Source organism: Eurosta solidaginis, chromosome 2, assembly GCF_040869045.1.
Source record: "Eurosta solidaginis isolate ZX-2024a chromosome 2, ASM4086904v1, whole genome shotgun sequence".
Lineage (NCBI taxonomy): Eukaryota > Metazoa > Arthropoda > Insecta > Diptera > Tephritidae > Eurosta > Eurosta solidaginis.
In genome coordinates, this window is record NC_090320.1 from 244367008 (window position 1) to 244381955 (window position 14948).

At 38.5% G+C, this 14948-nt stretch overlaps 1 protein-coding gene across 11 annotated transcripts in view; it reads right to left on the reverse strand.

Moving 5' to 3' along the window:
* E23 (Early gene at 23) overlaps positions 1 to 14948 on the reverse strand; it is a 251388-nt gene that overhangs the window by 25218 nt on the left and 211222 nt on the right. For 10 of the 11 annotated variants that reach the window (XM_067767456.1, XM_067767467.1, XM_067767466.1 and 7 more), the window contains exons 3-4: positions 2313 to 2450; positions 1607 to 2018 (exon numbers count right to left, since the gene is read on the reverse strand). In XM_067767456.1, the coding sequence (XP_067623557.1) occupies positions 1607 to 2018; positions 2313 to 2450 (550 nt within the window). The remainder of the gene's footprint in view (positions 1 to 1606; positions 2019 to 2312; positions 2451 to 14948) is intronic. The other variant, XM_067767457.1, reaches the window with a different exon arrangement.

A 14948-nucleotide genomic window follows, 5' to 3' on the forward strand; every position in this document is an offset into this window, starting at 1 on the left:
ATCGAAAAAAGGACCAAATCTCAGAAAAAGGGACCAAATTTTTGTTTTATTTGCTTGTGATACAAGCAATTCGGCAATCCACAAAAGTGTCGTAGTCGTTGTCCAATATAATATTGCAGGATGTTTCCATGGTTTCCTATATATTTTAGTATACATAGCGAACAGGAGACTTTGACTTAATTCAAGCATTTATTCCAGCATTATTTTTTTATTTCATAGAATATATAGCGCAGTTAGGTTTAAGTAAGAAACGTCTCTAAAATTTGCATTTTTGTGTAGCCGAACTATGTGGTGTAGCCGAACTATGTTGCACACTCAGTAAATCATAATTGAAATAAAGCAAATCTTCCAAGCAGTTTTGGTAATGCTATTTTTATTGATGCTTACTTTTTCCCCTGGCCGTTGAAATTTCATACCAGAGCCCAGGGCCTAGATTCAGTAAGGGTGATTTTTGAAGAACTTCCTTTTAGCCCCCAGGCTTCAGATTAAAAATCGAACATCTTAAAAGTTTCAACTGTGCAATAACGGAACCTGATTATATTTTAGTTTGTACTGGAAATTATTTAACAGTGTTGTTATTAAAGTTTATGGATTTCTGTACCTACGGGAATAAAACACAAAATACTACTTCCGAAACTAAATCTTTTTTACAATTGCTTCAAAATCTGAATATAAAAGTAAATTTGTTCAAACGCGATTCGTTATTCAATTTTAAAGTTACCGCTTTCGAGAAATATTTTTTCCTTACGGTTAAAATATTTCTTATGTCAAGCTACCTAGTTTTCAAGTATTCTGCGTGCCTTAACACCACAATGATCCTGGAACTCCCTGAACTCATTGAGCTACTTTGAACTGGGTGAGAAAATCTTAAATTCCTTCACGCAATCTCAATATCCCTCTGCACGCCTGAACATAAATTTAGTGAGTGGCAAGTAAACTAAACATAAAACCAATTAGTTTCTTTATTTACTTAGTTTTCAATTTAAATTTTAACTCGACGGCCATTGTTATGGCTCTATCAGTGGCAAGCCCTGTTAAAGTTTCTTAGAGGAACACGTGTATTTAAAAAAAATGTCTTAGCTCGACTAGTGATAAAAATCGATCACGAAAAGTTTTTGATAACCGATATAAATATCTGAATACTAAAACAAGAATTTTTCTCTGATAAGTCCGTGTGATGTGTTTGCCCTTAGAGCCAGCACTTTTTGATTAATGCCTCGCCTAAAATATCTCCTAGGTTAACTGACTGAGCAATTTTTGTGGAAAGAATCCCATGAAAGTAAATTGAAAACTATATGTGGGTTAATGAAAGTGTGCCAAATGTTGTGGGCAGAGATGTGAATTTTAACCTCAGTGAAAAAGAAAGAAACGTACAAAAATCGTAGCTAGTGCCTAAAAAGGGCCAAAATTGAAAAAAAGGGACCAGAGGACCAAATGGGGTTGGAAGGGCCAATTTTTGGTCCGAATGGACCAAAGTGGCAACTATGTATCTAGTCTTGATACAAATAAAGAAAGAGTTGGCTCATTGTTTTTATATATTTGTTTTGATTTACCGCTCGCTCTCTCTCTCTTTCCATTTTAGGTGCAATTTCATTTTCATACTCACATCCAACAACATCAGCAACGGGTTTGTCAACAGCTCGCATGCGATATTAGCACGTTTCTTCTCACCACCCGATAGTCCACGATTCAGATAATCACCAAATTTCGTATGTTGACAAAATGTTAACTCCAATGCTTCCAATATACGATCAACCAATTTGATTTTCTCCGCTTTCGGCGTTTTCTCTGGCAAACGCAATAATGCGGTATACATAACAGTTTCTCGCAGTGTGAGACCAGAGAAGAAAATTTCCTCTTGCAGTACATAGCAGATCTTGCGGCGCCATTTTTTTGAGAGTGGTTCACGGTTCAAATAAACGCTGCCACCATCGATGCGACGCTGCCCACTCAAACAGTCAAGCAATGTTGTCTTCCCACTACCAGATGGACCCATTACGGCTAAAACTTCTCCAGGGCTATGCGTATTTGTTTGTGTGTGTGTGTGTACAACGTAGAGGTGGAAAAAGAGGCCAAACCAAAATGCATTCAAACGCCGCAGTTCGGTAAATGCAGTTAAGATGTATGTTGGTAATAATATACACATACACACATTTATGGATGCGCGTGTGTATTTGTGTTAAGAAAACGTAGCAACAGCGTAGAAAGAATGCAAATAAACAGAAAATGAATGAAAAATTATTGTGTTTTTTGTTTTGTATGTAACTCAAAATGTATGGCAGTATGTTTGTATGTCATTTTTTTGTTGTTACCTTACTAAGCCACTCACATCGGCGAGTATTTGGCGTTCATTATGTAGCACGTTTAAATTCTGGAATGACAACTGTAAAGTTGGATGATGTGATTCTGTATCGGATATGAAGGGAAATGTGGCCATTGTGTGATCGCTGCTGTAATGATATAAAAATAAAATGACGGAATTAGACTAGAAAAAAAAATAGTAGATATGCTTAGAAACTTTATCCAATGTGCTATATATAGTACATATGTATGTATATTAGACTGGGTCGATTTATTAACCGATATCGCGCCATCGATTTTTCGATAGGATTTGGGTTCAGGAAAAAAAAGTTCCACTACGAAATTTTATTTTTTTGACTTATTTTCGAATTTGATTTTTAAAGTTTTTTTCATGACCTACCAAAAAAATGTTTATTTGATTGTAAAATTTTCATAAAAAATATGTTTTTTTTTTTCAAAAAACTGACAACGTGTTAAGCGGACATTTTTGGGTCGGACAGGGTATACATATGAAAATTTTTGTAGTAGGTCAGGAAAAAAATCTTAAAAATCAAAGTCGAAAAAAGTAAAAAAAAAAATTAAATTTCGCAGACTCGAAAATTATATTTTTGGGTATGCGTAGAGGAACTTTTTTTCCTGAGCCCAAATCCTATCGAAAAATCGATGGCGCAATATCGGCTAACTTCCGTTCATACAAATCGACCCAGTCTAATGTATATTCAAATGAAGATAGAGTACATAACAACGCATTCATACATATTTTTTATACTTCCTGAAACCAAACAACTTCCAGGGAACCTTTTTTCTGGGGAAAATTAGAAGCGGAATTCCAAGGAATAGGAGGTTGGACCCGTATGTAGAAGTCCACACAAGTGGGGAAAGCTTCTGGCCGCCATTCACCACAGAGTGGCCAAAGCAATTCTTTTGCATGTCGTTCAAGGAGCTCTCCATTGACGGTCGCTTGCGACCAAGTATCCTCTGAGTAACCACCGAACATCCGTTTAGTGGTGAGCTTATATGGGAAGACGACAACCAGACTAGACCACTCTGACATATTCAGTTTAAGGGCCAACTGGGGGATTTCATCGGTAGCATCTGTCCACCACAAGTTGTGGCTGCAAGCGGGCGTCTGTCTTTGATAACGCAGCTGGCTACATTAACGTGCAAGCAATACTTTTATCCCCGCTTGTGATCCGTCACATTAAACCATACTCCAATGAAAAGAAAATTAAGGACTCACTTATCTCTAAAGTACTTCGAATCGCCGCCGTTGAGCAAATTGGTTACCGGCGGTGACTACGGGAAAACATTTGATACGATAAAGAATGCCGCATTACAACGGAAAGAAAATACGCTGCACACGGGGCTACATTAATAGCAAGCGCACAAAGAATGGTGTTTGATTTGATAAGGGAAACGAGATGCCTTTGCAATAGGAAGAAGGCAGATGCAGAATGGCATGTGAGTGAGGAACTTGAACTGCTAGGAATAAATTCCGCAAAATATGATAGAAAACTTCGGCGATAGACGCAAGGTTTTAAGTACGGTTAAAACACCTGTAGGAAAGAAAACAGGGACCTTGGAACCGATGTACATAGAGTATTAAGATTATGGAGAGAACACTTCTCTGCACTCCTAAATGGAAACAGCGGTGTCACGCACACTATCGTGGCATCAGCCTTCTAAACATCGCATATAAGATCCTGTCAAGCATATTGTGCGAAAGATTGAAGCACACCTTGAATCGGTTGATTGGACCTTATCAGTGCCACTCCAGACCTGGTAAATCTACCATCGATCAGAATTTGGCAGTGCGCCAAATATTTGAAAAAACCTGCGAAAATAGAACTGACACACATCACTCTTCGTCGTTTTTAAAGTTGTGTTCAATAGCACGAAAAGGAGCTGCCTTTATGTCGCTATGTCTGAATTGGGTTTCCCCACAAAACTTATACGGCTGTGGAAATTTACTTTGAGCAACAACATCAGTTCAGTCAGAATTGGGAAAGATCTCTCCGAGCCGTACGAAACTAAACAACGTTTGAGACAGAGTGACCTTTAAAGTGCGATTTTTGTTAATTTTATGCTGAGAAACGAGGTACATGCTGTTATCTAGCAAAGAGTCAGCACATTTGGGCCTTGTCAACCACGCCACTGCTGGACTGGTGGCAGCCATAATTTCGTAAAAGTAAAATATTTCGTTTATTTGGGAACCAGCATTAACGCAAACAATAGCATCAGCTCTGAAATCCAGCGGAGAGTCACTCTTGCCAATAAGTGCTACTTTGGACTAGATAGTAGTTAAGTCCTCTCTCGGCAAACGAATATCAAGCTTTTCAAGTCACTATCGTTCACGTCCTGCTATATTGTGCAGAAGCATGGACCATGACAACATCAGATGAAGCGGCTCTTGGATTTGGAGCGTTCGAGAGAAAAGTTCTTTGAAAGATTTACGGCCCTCTACGCATTGCCGACGGCGAGTACCGAAGAAAATTTATTGACGAGCTGTACGAGCTTTAAACAGACATTAATATGGTACATCGAAGTATTATTATCAGAACCCGCCTTTGGAAGCAGAGGTAAAGGGCGGCTCTCAATCCGTTGGAAGGACCATTGAAATTCCTTTGGGGTGACCAATTGGCGGCATTTAACCCAGCGATGAAGCGACTAGCGCGTTTTGTTAAACGGACATAATCGCTTAAACGCTTAAGCGCCAATTAAATGAGTTAGTGTCGTTTCGTAGTGAAATAAATTGTTTGGCATCAAAACAATGGTTTTGTGCAACGTGACGTATGAGTAATTTTTTTATAACCCCCTCCAATAGCAATAGCAAGGATGCTGAGGCGCATCTTAAAAGGCTTACCATATAGTTAAACAAAAAGCTACCAAAAAATTATCAAAACAGCGAAAAGAAATTTAAATTTTAGGCATCGGTCCTATATTGTCTAGCAGCGGAACTCTCCGTTTATAGGACTCCCTTCTTCTATGAAGAAGAACTATCCACTTTAACAGCTTATAGCATAACTCGGGGTACCGAAACCCACTACGTGAGCCCTTAGGCAACTCTCACGCTTTTGGGATAGGCAACCATCCTTCCGTTTCTCAAGAGCAATATTCCTCACATATCTCCTAACTATATACCATCTGCCACTTCCCCCGATCTATTATCAAGGTGAATACCTGGTAAAAAATCGCAAGCATCTTTATGCGGGTCGAATTCTCAACCTTGCCCATTCTTAGAAGAGTACCTGCGCCAGTAAAGATATCCATTTCAAAATTAAATCAGCAAAAAGTCAAGTAGCCAATTCAACCATAACACTAACTCGGGTACTAGTTCTTTTGTGCGCCTTCTTGCACCATAACGGCCAGCTTCAGCTGGGATATCCAGACGCATAAATGCCAACAATATCTCCATCTTAATCTGCGCAAAGAGAATGTGTATCGGAAAGATTCCCACAATAGCCAGGAAGGTACCAGCGGAGAACGTGTGGCGAGCCAAGACAATCCAAAGCCGCATCCCTCTATTACTGCGCTGACTATAGCTGCTCGATATTTTGCGAATAAGATGGACTGAAATTAGTCACCCTTAGCGCACCCTTCGGTATTGCATACAAATGATTTGACCTACTAGTGGGCTCGATAATCAAAGCCCTCTAACTAGGATTTTCAACAGCTTTTCAAGGGGGTAAATCGCATGCAGGAGATGTATCACGTATGCCATCTCCAAGATCTAATTGAGCAAAGATAACGCGCGTTTCCCTGTTAAGTGTGGGTCTTCGTCCACATTGTCTGAAAAAGGGGATTTAATAACGGGTTCATCGGACGTGATTTTTAGCGAAATTCGTCGACTATTTGTATAGATGTTGGCAGGTGATCCCATGTTTCTTCGGATCAAACGACTGCGTTATATGTGGCCTGATGTCATCATATTGGATCCTACAAAAGTTCAAACGATAATGGTTGCTTTGACATGATTCAAGTCCTTCACCAGCTGTTCTTTACAGCGCAGTATGGCCGAATCCTTTTAGTAGAATCTGGTTCCTATCAGAGCTTTATCAGAGTAAACAAAATAACTCTGCTTTGATTCAAGGAAGTACTCTGAGCGTGACGGTTTGAAACAATATATATGACAGATCTATGAGCGACAAGACTTCACCGTTCAAGACTTCATGAACGTGAAGAAAAAATTAACGCGCTAAGGGGGAGCTATGTCTGAATTTGGTAACTTCCTTTTAGTAGATAGATAGATAGTTATTAATTGAGGATAGCACTGCGACCATTGGTCTATTGTGCCCTCAGCTCCTTCACAGCTCCTCATCCAAGCCAACATCTCTGATGAACCCTAGCAGTTCACCTGGCTTGAGGGATCTGATGTGAGAAAGCATGGTGAGCGCATAAACTTAGTCCTGCGTCTCGAGATTGCATCACACTCCAGGAGGAGATGGTTCGCCATCTCCGCTGATTGATCACAAAATTGGCATGTGTTGTTCGATATTATGTCCAGCTTCTGCATGTGGCTGGCTGTTCAGTCTACAGTGTTCTGTAAGAATAGCTGTTAGCAGTCTGAAGTTATCTTTCGAGAGGCCTAGTAATGCCCCATATCGAGTTGTACTGTAAGCACCTAACAGTAACTTAGATTGCCTCAGGCCTGGCATATTGCGCCAGTATTCTTCCCTCTTTTCCTTCTCTTCTTCAACCCAGACCAACTGTAGTTCGTTGTGTGCTCCTAGTTGATTTAGCTTTTCAACGTACTCAAGGAACACTGCTGAATTTATTTCAAACACCGATATCGCTTTGAGGGCGGCCTGACTGTCACTGAGTATGGCGATTGTTTGATTGGAGTATCCGCGCTGAAGTTTCAGGTCAGCGCACTGGCTTATGGCGAATACTTCCGCTTGAAAAATGCCCTTTTTGTATAGATGTGGCATATATGCTGTACTTTTCCGTGCTATCGTAGGTGGCTGTAAAGTCGCTGTGTTGGCTTTTACCACAGGTTTGACAAATCCCCTTGACAAATACTAGAAGCTTTCTAGGACCTATGCCACTTGTTGCTTCAAGATGTGATAGCTGTATCACACCTAATGGAATCTTAGCTTGACAAGTGCAGGGCACATTATGTGCTAGATCGTTCCCCCCAACTCGCACTTCCTACATCTGTTGTCACTGGCCAAGCCTAATTTAAAGGCATGTGATACCAAAGGGCAGTGTCCAGTACGAATACCAGTCATGAGTCTGCAGTCCTCTCTTTTTAAAGATAAGGGTCACATTGTAAGTCTAAGTTTGTAAGATCTACACATGATCATTGATACTTTGAAAAATTTTCCTTACAGCTTCTTACAATTGGTCACTTCTATTAACGCACGCACACAGCTACTACCACTCATTTACCACACGCTGGACTAACATTTTCACTAGACATGAGCCCTAGGTACGAAGATAGGTCGGCATTTCACAAACTTTCAATAAAAACACTTGACGTTCAACACTTTTTGTTTTGCAAACCGAATTTTTGTACCTTATTTAAGGTTGTTAACTGATAATTCCAATATCAATTTGTACTGTTATAAAAAACACCGTTAAAATATAAAATTTATTTATAACATTTTTTTCCTATTGACTAGTTAGCTTGTTACAGCACAATGCAACTAATGACTGATAGATCAGGCACATTTTCTGCAGCGTTGAAGATTTTGGACCGACTGTCAATAATCGAGTCGCGCGTCATAATCAAAAATCTATCATGTCAGCATTACATTGCGATATATGTATACAAATACAGACACACACAGACACACACATACACACACACACACACACATACATACATATATACAAATAAAAGAAGAACAGTTCGTTGAACTCTTTAAATTCCTTTACAGTTACTCAAGATAATTTCCATTTTGTATATTTTTCGGTTTTCTACTAGCAAACAAAACTTTTATTTATTTATTTATTTAAATATTATTTATTTATTTATATGTATAAAATCTCTTGTTACATTTTAAAATTGTTGCTTCTTGCATTCTGCGCCAGTATTCGTATTTACTCAAATGCATATATGTACATATGTATGTCTGTATCTTTGCATGTGAAGCTATAATGAAATGTAATGAAGGAATAATATTGAGAAAAAAATATTGAAGCGCGACTAAAACAATCTTTCAAGATATCTACTAGCCATATTAAGGGTATAACGAGCGCCTACAGCTGACTCTAGAAAGCCCCGGTGGCTTGTCGAATAATCAATATGGATTTCGCAAATCAAGACCCACCGTAGATGCAATACAAACAGTCGTCAATATAGCTAGACAAGCTAACTCTGAAGGCCAAAATAAAAGGAAGTTCTGTGCACTGATTAGATTGGACATCAAGAATGCTTTTAACACTGCCAACTGGATGCAGATAAGGGCAGCGCTGCGAAGCTTCGGCACACCAGCTTACTTACGCAGAATAATTGGTAGCTTTTTTAAAGACAGAGTACTTCTTTTTGCCACGAATCAAGGAGCAAAAGATTACAACATCACTGGAGGCGTCCCACAGGGATCTGTTCTTGGTCCAATGATTTGGAATGCAATGTATGATGGGGTGCTAAAAATTGATCTACCAGAAAACATACAAATTGTGGACTATACTGATGATATTGCAGTGGTAGTAGCGCCAAGAAACCGGACTTGCTTCAAGCATAATGTAATGACGCCGTAGGAAGAATAAACGAGGCTGAACAATACGGCTTTGGAGTTGGCTAGCCAAAAGACAGAAGTGGTATTAGTAAGCTCTAAACGGTTGTCGAATGAGTTAGTCTTAACTGTTGGGGATCACCAAATCCCCTCAAAGGATTCTCTAAAATACTTAGGAGTGCACGTTGACTCTAAGTTAACTTTCAAAGAGCACTTCAGAGCGGTGGGAGAGAAAATTACCAAAGTTAATGGAGCACTTATGCGAATAACGCCTAATATTGGTGGTCGGAGCGAAGCTACCCGTCAGCTATTGTCCACAGTTACCAGCTCGATAATACTATACGCAGCACCAGTGTGGCACAGGTCTAAATGGACCCATCAAAATCATATATTAGCAGCATACGGAAGCACGGCGAACTGAACTACAATCGCACGCAGATATTGAGTGGACATGGCGGTTTCAAAGAGTATTTATGGAAGCGTAGGATAGAGGAAGATCCTCTTTGACCAAGTGTACCACGGAGTTAGAAAACGCAGAACACGTCATGTTCCACTGCCCCCACTTTCACGAGGAAAAACTCACCTTGCATAGATTTTTTGGGGAGGAACCTACCGCGAGAAATGTAATATCACAAAAGTGCATCAGGAAGAAATGCTGGACTGCAGTGAGCAAAATGGCATTTATAATCATGGCACGCCTGATGGGTGCTGAGAGGGAGCACAAAGAAATGCGCAGGCGAAGCAGTGGCGATTAAATCCACACTCAGAGCAAATAGCAGGAACCTGGATGCAGGGACAACAGTAGGTTCTTACAAAATAAGAATTATGGAACGCCACCCTGCAGTAATGCGGAAGTGGTACGGGGGTGGGCGACGGTTCTAAAACTGAGGTTGTTTTTTAGTCTAGGGACACACGGTTGCTGCGACGGCAGCAATATGGTGCATTAGGCATACCCGAAAGATCGCTGACTCACGTACGAAACAAATCAAGGTCAGAGAAATGTGAGGATAACTGGAATGCTTCGTATGACAGCCTCCTTCGCTTACACATGCCAGGGAGCGCTTTTCTTGTCGCTTTCGCAGGCGCCTGCGTAATTGGGAGCTGTGACACAGCTTAAATTAAACCAAGTAACGAACAGTGTTAATAAAAGGATGAGTAAATATGGACTTCGGCTTCTGACAGCGAAAACTGTGATCCTGATCTTCACGAAAAGACGAATTCCCACCATAATCACTTTGATGGTTGAGGAACAGCAAGTACAAACATGCAGCTCCACTATATAATTTGGCGTGCGGCTAGATAGCAAGGCAACCTTCTCAGAACACTTTCAAGGGGCCTGCGAGAAAACTGCGCAGACCGTAGGGTACCTAATTTGATTAGGTGCACAAATCCTGATAGCTTCACTCAGTAGGTGTCGCCTGTACTGCTGCTGATCTACTGCGCCAGGGGCATTAACGAACCGACGGCATTATCATATTATTTTAGTTTCTTTTCTGATATTGGTCTAATTACCTTGCAATTGCCCAAATTGATTAATGATTACATTGAAGGCATACCCCATGGGCATAAATGTGTCTGAGTGAGTTGACGGACAATTCCATGCATCTTTTCTCTCTACCTAACCTATCCTAAATTGTGAAATGATATTCACAACTCGTTACACAAGAGTTTTGTCACCTTTGCAGATTGGAACATGGGCTTTTCAATAGCAGAAGAAGCGTAGAAGGGATGAGCAGCAATGGAAAGGTACGGATTGGAGACAAGCCCTCTCCATCAGTGGAAATAATGACGTGAAGACGCAATAACTCCTTATGTAGTGACTTTATGAGCTCGAATAGGAAACTAGTCCTCTTCATTCGGCGCAAAAATATTCAATACAAAAACAAACAAGTAAAGGTGTCTAAGTTCGGGTGTAACCGAACATTATATACTCAGCGTGAGCTCCAATTGTACATTTCATTTCAGATAAACTACTTTTATAAATAATACGTGGCACCGCCCGTTTAAAAACAAATGTCTCCTCATTTCCTCTTATTCAAAACTATTTTTTGCTAAGTTATAGCTTATTATTCTAGTCTACGACCCTTTTAAACTTCTTCTATATCTAAGTTGCCGTGGCCTTTAACCGATCCAGTACATTTTTAATGGAACTATTTTCTGCTATAAGGAATTTTGTTACGATATGTAAATTTTTCTTCGAGTTATGACTCCCGAAAACATAGAAAATTGCTTAGTCATAAAAGGAGCGGTGCCATGCCCATTTTTTAAAATTTGAAGTTTTTCCTATTTATTGTTATAAATCCACTTGGTAAATGAAATACCAGTGATATAAAGGTCTTTTTTGCAAAGATATAGCTTATTTTATTCGTCCACGACCCTTTTAAAAATCTTTTATATAAAAGTGGGCGTGGTCCTTAACCGGTTTCGTTAATTTTTCTTCCAAGCATTTCTTATAGTAAGGGCAACCTCTCTGCCAAATTTTGTACCAATAGGTTTAACGATTTTTGATTTATGATTAATAATATTAGTAAAATTTATTTTATCACAAGTGCGCGATGCCACGCCCATTTAAAAATTTTTTTTGAAATTTTTATCAAGAGTCTCAATATCATTCCACGCGTAAAATTTCAACATCCTAGGTGTATTATTAACTAAATAATCAGTTTTTTTGTGTTTTCCAAAATGTTACATATATAAAATATATAAATAGTGGGCGTGGTTATCATCCGATTTCGCTTATTTTCAATACCAATCTATTCTGGGTCCAGATAATCTCGTGTACCAAATTTGGTGAAGGTATCCCAATATTTACTCAAGTTATCATGTTAACGGGCAGACGGACGGACATGGCTCAATCAAATTTTTTTCGATACTGATGATTTTGATATATGGAAGTCTATATCTATCTCGAGTCCTTTATAACAGTACAACCAACCGTTATCCAATCAAAGTTAATATATTCTGTGTGCAAAGCACGCTGAGTATAAAAAAATTTAATAAATTTCATATTATGTATTTCCGACCAGTTCTTATTGAATCTGAAGGTATATTATTAGGCTTTTCCGGTCTAAGTTTTTATATATATAATATAAGAAAACAAAACAGCGTTATCACAACACATAATATCAAGTGGACACTCAGCTGAATTTACTAATGCGAAGATTATTGACAGGGAACGGAAAGAAACAACAAGATACACTTTAGAAAGCCTGAGAATCATGGAAAGAAGAGAAAAGATGATTAACAAGAAAGAAGATACAGAAAATATAGCATCTGCTTACATTACGTGTTTAGGAAAATAATTTTTAGTATTGACGAGATTACCATAGCGTTAAGTTGGTATTGATTTACTGTCCATAAATGTTCAATGTTTTTATGTTTTTAAAAAAGTGTTGTATGTTCAAAGACAATAGTTTTAAATAATTTCAAAAGAGGAAAACTCCTCAGCAAAGTGCAATATTGTAAGTTGGTTTTTCATGTATTATTATCTGTTTTTAGTTGATTTTTCATACGGATTTATCAAACTCCATAGATTTCGTATGTAATTTAACATTTTTGTATTTTGTTGTTTGTAACAGATTTAACAAATAAACACATACCCCTGATGATGCTAGAAAGTTATTAGCGAAACGTTGGGTTAGAAAAGTGGAATAATTTAATTTTATTTCGCACTTAAAAAACAAAAACTTAGACCGGAAAAGCCTAATAATATACCTTCAGATTAAATAAATTTCGTTTTTGGTTGAACACCTTCGAAACGGCTCCACCGATTCTCATGGCATACTGAGTAGATCGGAGAATCTGCCAACATCTATTTTTCATACCCCTAAATAGTAAGGGTAGCTCACCCGTTAATTGTTTTTCTTTTTTTATGAAACAGCATTCAAAAATACTGGGACTGGGACTGGGACTCGGACTGGGAATAGGGGATGGAGAAGGATAACAAGAACTAAAGAGAAGAAAATCGAGGGCAGGAGAAACAAAATGAAAGAAATAGGATAGATGAAAATAGGGATATAGGAATAGATGGAGCAGAGGAGAGCGAGGGAGATAGATAGAAAGGAAAGGGTGGAAAAGAAGGTGACAGTGATGTAAAAGTTATATAGCTAGACCAAAGTTGGGGCAGAACAACGCGTGCCCGGTCTGCTACTTAGTATATATAGTTCTATAGGTGGACGCCTTTTCGCGATATCGCCATAAAGGTGGACCACGGGTGACTGTAGAATATGTTTGTACGATATGTGTATCAAATGAAAGGTGTTAATAAGTATTTTAAAAGGGAGTGGGCCTTAGTTCTATAGGTATAAAGGTGGGCCAGGGGTGACTCTGGAATGTGTTTGTACGATATAGGTATCAAATTAAAGGTATTAATGAGGGTTTTAAACGGCGTGAAGGCGTTTTCGAGATATCGACCAAAATGTGGACCAGGGTGACCCAGAACATCTTCTGTCGGGTACCGCTAATTTATTTATATATGTAATACCATGAACAGTATTCCTGCCATGATTCCAAGTGGTGTTGATTTCGCCCTGCAGAACTCTTCCATTTTCTTCTACTTAATGTGGTAGGTGTCACATTCATTTTACAAAGTTTTTTCTAAAGTTATATTTCGCGTCAAAAACCAATCCAATCACCATGTTTCATCCCTTTTTTCGTATTTGGTATAGAATTATGGCATTTTTTTCATTTTTCGTAATTTTCGATATCGAAAAAGTGGGCGTGGTCATAGTCGGATTTCATTCATTTTTTATACCAAGATAAAGTGAGTTCAGATAAGTACGTGAACTAAGTTCAGTAAAGATATGTCGATTTTTGCTCAAGTTATCGTGTGAACGGCCATGCGGAAGGACAGACGGACGACTGTGTATAAAAACTGGGCGTGGCTTCAACCGATTTCGCCTATTTTCACAGAAAACAATTAACGTCATAAAATCTATGCCCCTACCAAATTTCAAAGGATTGGTAAATTTTTGTTCGACTTATGGCATTAAAAGCATCCTAGACAAATTAAATGAAAAAGGGCGGAGCCACGCCCATTTTGAAATTTTCTTTTATTTTTGTATTTTGTTGCACCATATCATTACTGGAGTTGAATGTTGACATAATTTACTTATATACTGTAAAGATATTAAATTTTTTGTTAAAATTTTACTTAAAAAAATTTTTTTTTTTAAAAGGGGGCGTGTTCCTTCTCCGATTTTGCTAAGTTTTATTAAGCGTACATATAATAATAGGAGTAACGTTCCTGCCAAATTTCATCATGATATCTTCAACGACTGCCAAATTACAGCTTGCAAAAGTTTTAAATTACCTTCTTTTAAAAGTGGGCGGTGCCACGCTCATTGTCCAAAATTTTACTAATTTTCTATTTTGCGTCATAAGTTCAACTCACCTACCAAGTTTCATCGCTATATCTGTCTTTGGTAATGAATTATTGCACTTTTTGGGTTTTTTGAAATTTTCCATATCGAAAAAGTGGGCGTGGTTATAGTCCGATATCGTTCATTTTATATAGCGATCTGAGATGAGTGCTCAGGAACCTACATACCAAATTTAATCAAGATATCTCAAAATTTACTCAAGTTATCGTGTTAACGGACGGACGGACGGACATAGCTCAATCAAATTTTTTTTCGATCCTGATAATTTTGATATATGGAAGTCTATATCTGTCTCGATTCCTTTATACCTGTACAACCAACCGTTATCCAATCAAACTTAATATACTTTGTGAGCTCTGCTCAACTGAGTATAAAAACCAAAAATATTTCCCCCAATTCAAGAAGAGTCTGCCTTCATTTAAGGTTTTCACTTTTGGTCTAAAAAGCTTGCCCTCAGACCCATTGTGCAGCGCCATGGTCCACTCATCACACCATAGGCATCCGTACACATACACGCACATATACTACAAAACTTTTAATTTGATATGTAAATATTTTCATTTTTGTTGCATTGCCTTTATTTATTTTT